This window comes from Sinocyclocheilus grahami, unplaced genomic scaffold, assembly GCF_001515645.1.
Source record: "Sinocyclocheilus grahami isolate Dianchi unplaced genomic scaffold, SAMN03320097.WGS_v1.1 scaffold3435.1, whole genome shotgun sequence".
In the NCBI taxonomy this organism is placed as follows: domain Eukaryota; kingdom Metazoa; phylum Chordata; class Actinopteri; order Cypriniformes; family Cyprinidae; genus Sinocyclocheilus; species Sinocyclocheilus grahami.
In genome coordinates, this window is record NW_015508562.1 from 15,044 (window position 1) to 16,479 (window position 1,436).

At 33.1% G+C, this 1,436-nt stretch overlaps 1 protein-coding gene across 1 annotated transcript in view; it reads left to right on the forward strand.

The window, feature by feature from the left end:
• The window catches only part of LOC107576286 (palmitoyltransferase ZDHHC17-like), a 16,386-nt gene that overhangs the window by 11,003 nt on the left and 3,947 nt on the right, over window positions 1-1,436 (forward strand). The window contains exons 2-3 of the mRNA XM_016262495.1: window positions 78-181; window positions 1,188-1,314. Coding sequence (XP_016117981.1) covers window positions 78-181; window positions 1,188-1,314 — 231 coding nt within the window. The remainder of the gene's footprint in view (window positions 1-77; window positions 182-1,187; window positions 1,315-1,436) is intronic.

The window sequence follows — 1,436 nt, forward strand, 5'->3', positions numbered from 1 at the left end:
AGCAGAATCGGAATCGATAAAATTCAAACGATACCCAACCCTAATAGAGATGAACTGACTATGATTCTCTTCCGCAGGAAATTAAACCCCAGAGTCACTATAACCATGACTACAGCGAGAGCGTCAGCCGCAAGAGCCACGTGGACGACTACAGCACTTGGGACATCATCAAAGCCACCCAGTGAGTCTACACACACACTGGAACGACCGTCTACACAAATACCCCTCACCCAGAAACAACTAGATAATGATCACAAATATGTCGACAAAACTACGTCATATGAGCAGCATGATTCTGTATTATCAGTGAACGCAAAAGACTTTTCTTTTTATTTTTGACACTTTGTTTTTTGGCTAGTGTTAAATTTAACAAAAACTATAACAAAAAAATATAATTTTTTTCCATGACTAATAAAAACTCTGTATATCCAAAATTTCTCTATATTGCCTTCAACATAAAAGAGGAGATAAAATAGACCTCCAAGAGTTTTCACGTTTGAGGTTGCCAGATGTCAAGAGTTTAAATCCCCCATTATAGAGCCCTATGAAATCTCTTTTATTTTTTCCCAAATTCTATTTTATTTTTTTATAATTTAATTATTTTTTGCTGTTTTAATTTTTATGGACTTCTCTTCTTTTAAATTTTTTTTCATTTGAATTTTCTGGACCCTGTTTTAATGGTTAAATGAAATGTTAGTAATCAGAAGTCATGTTTAATAATTAAAAATCATGGAACTTACACAACTTAGCAATAAGTTATTAAAAATTTACCAAAAATTACATTTTTAAGACCCTATGAAATGTGTTCCGTTTTAGATTTACAAAATTCTGTGTTTTGCATTTGAATTTTTCTGGATTCCATTTTAATGGTTTAATTAAATTTTAATAATCGAAAGAGCATGTCCAATTAATTTATAAAAATGTATTTATATAAACTTAATTCATTTATGTATTTATTTAACTATAATTGGGCCCAATAAAACATTCTTTTAATGAATCTTTTAATCATATGAAAATTAAATAAATGATTAAAATTTTTGGAAAACGAAGTGCTACACAACCTTGTTAATGATTGAGGTTGCTGAATAAATGCACTTACACAACTTGTGCGCCACAATACAAAGACTTTTATGTTTTCATAAAAAGTATAGACAAAATGGTGTCATTTAAGGTGTATTTGTGCTCAGGTACGGGATATTCGAGCGATGCCGTGAGCTGGTGGAGGCCGGATATGACGTGCGTCAGCCGGATAAAGAAAATGTCACACTCCTGCACTGGGCGGCAATCAACAACCGCATAGACCTGGTCAAGTACGTATTCATTTTATACACATTCTCCGCTCTCTCCTGTATCCTTTTTTTCCTCACGTTATTAAGACAGCACACATATACGCACGCAGAGGAATGGATAGAGTTATTACTCTATCAGCACTCAGA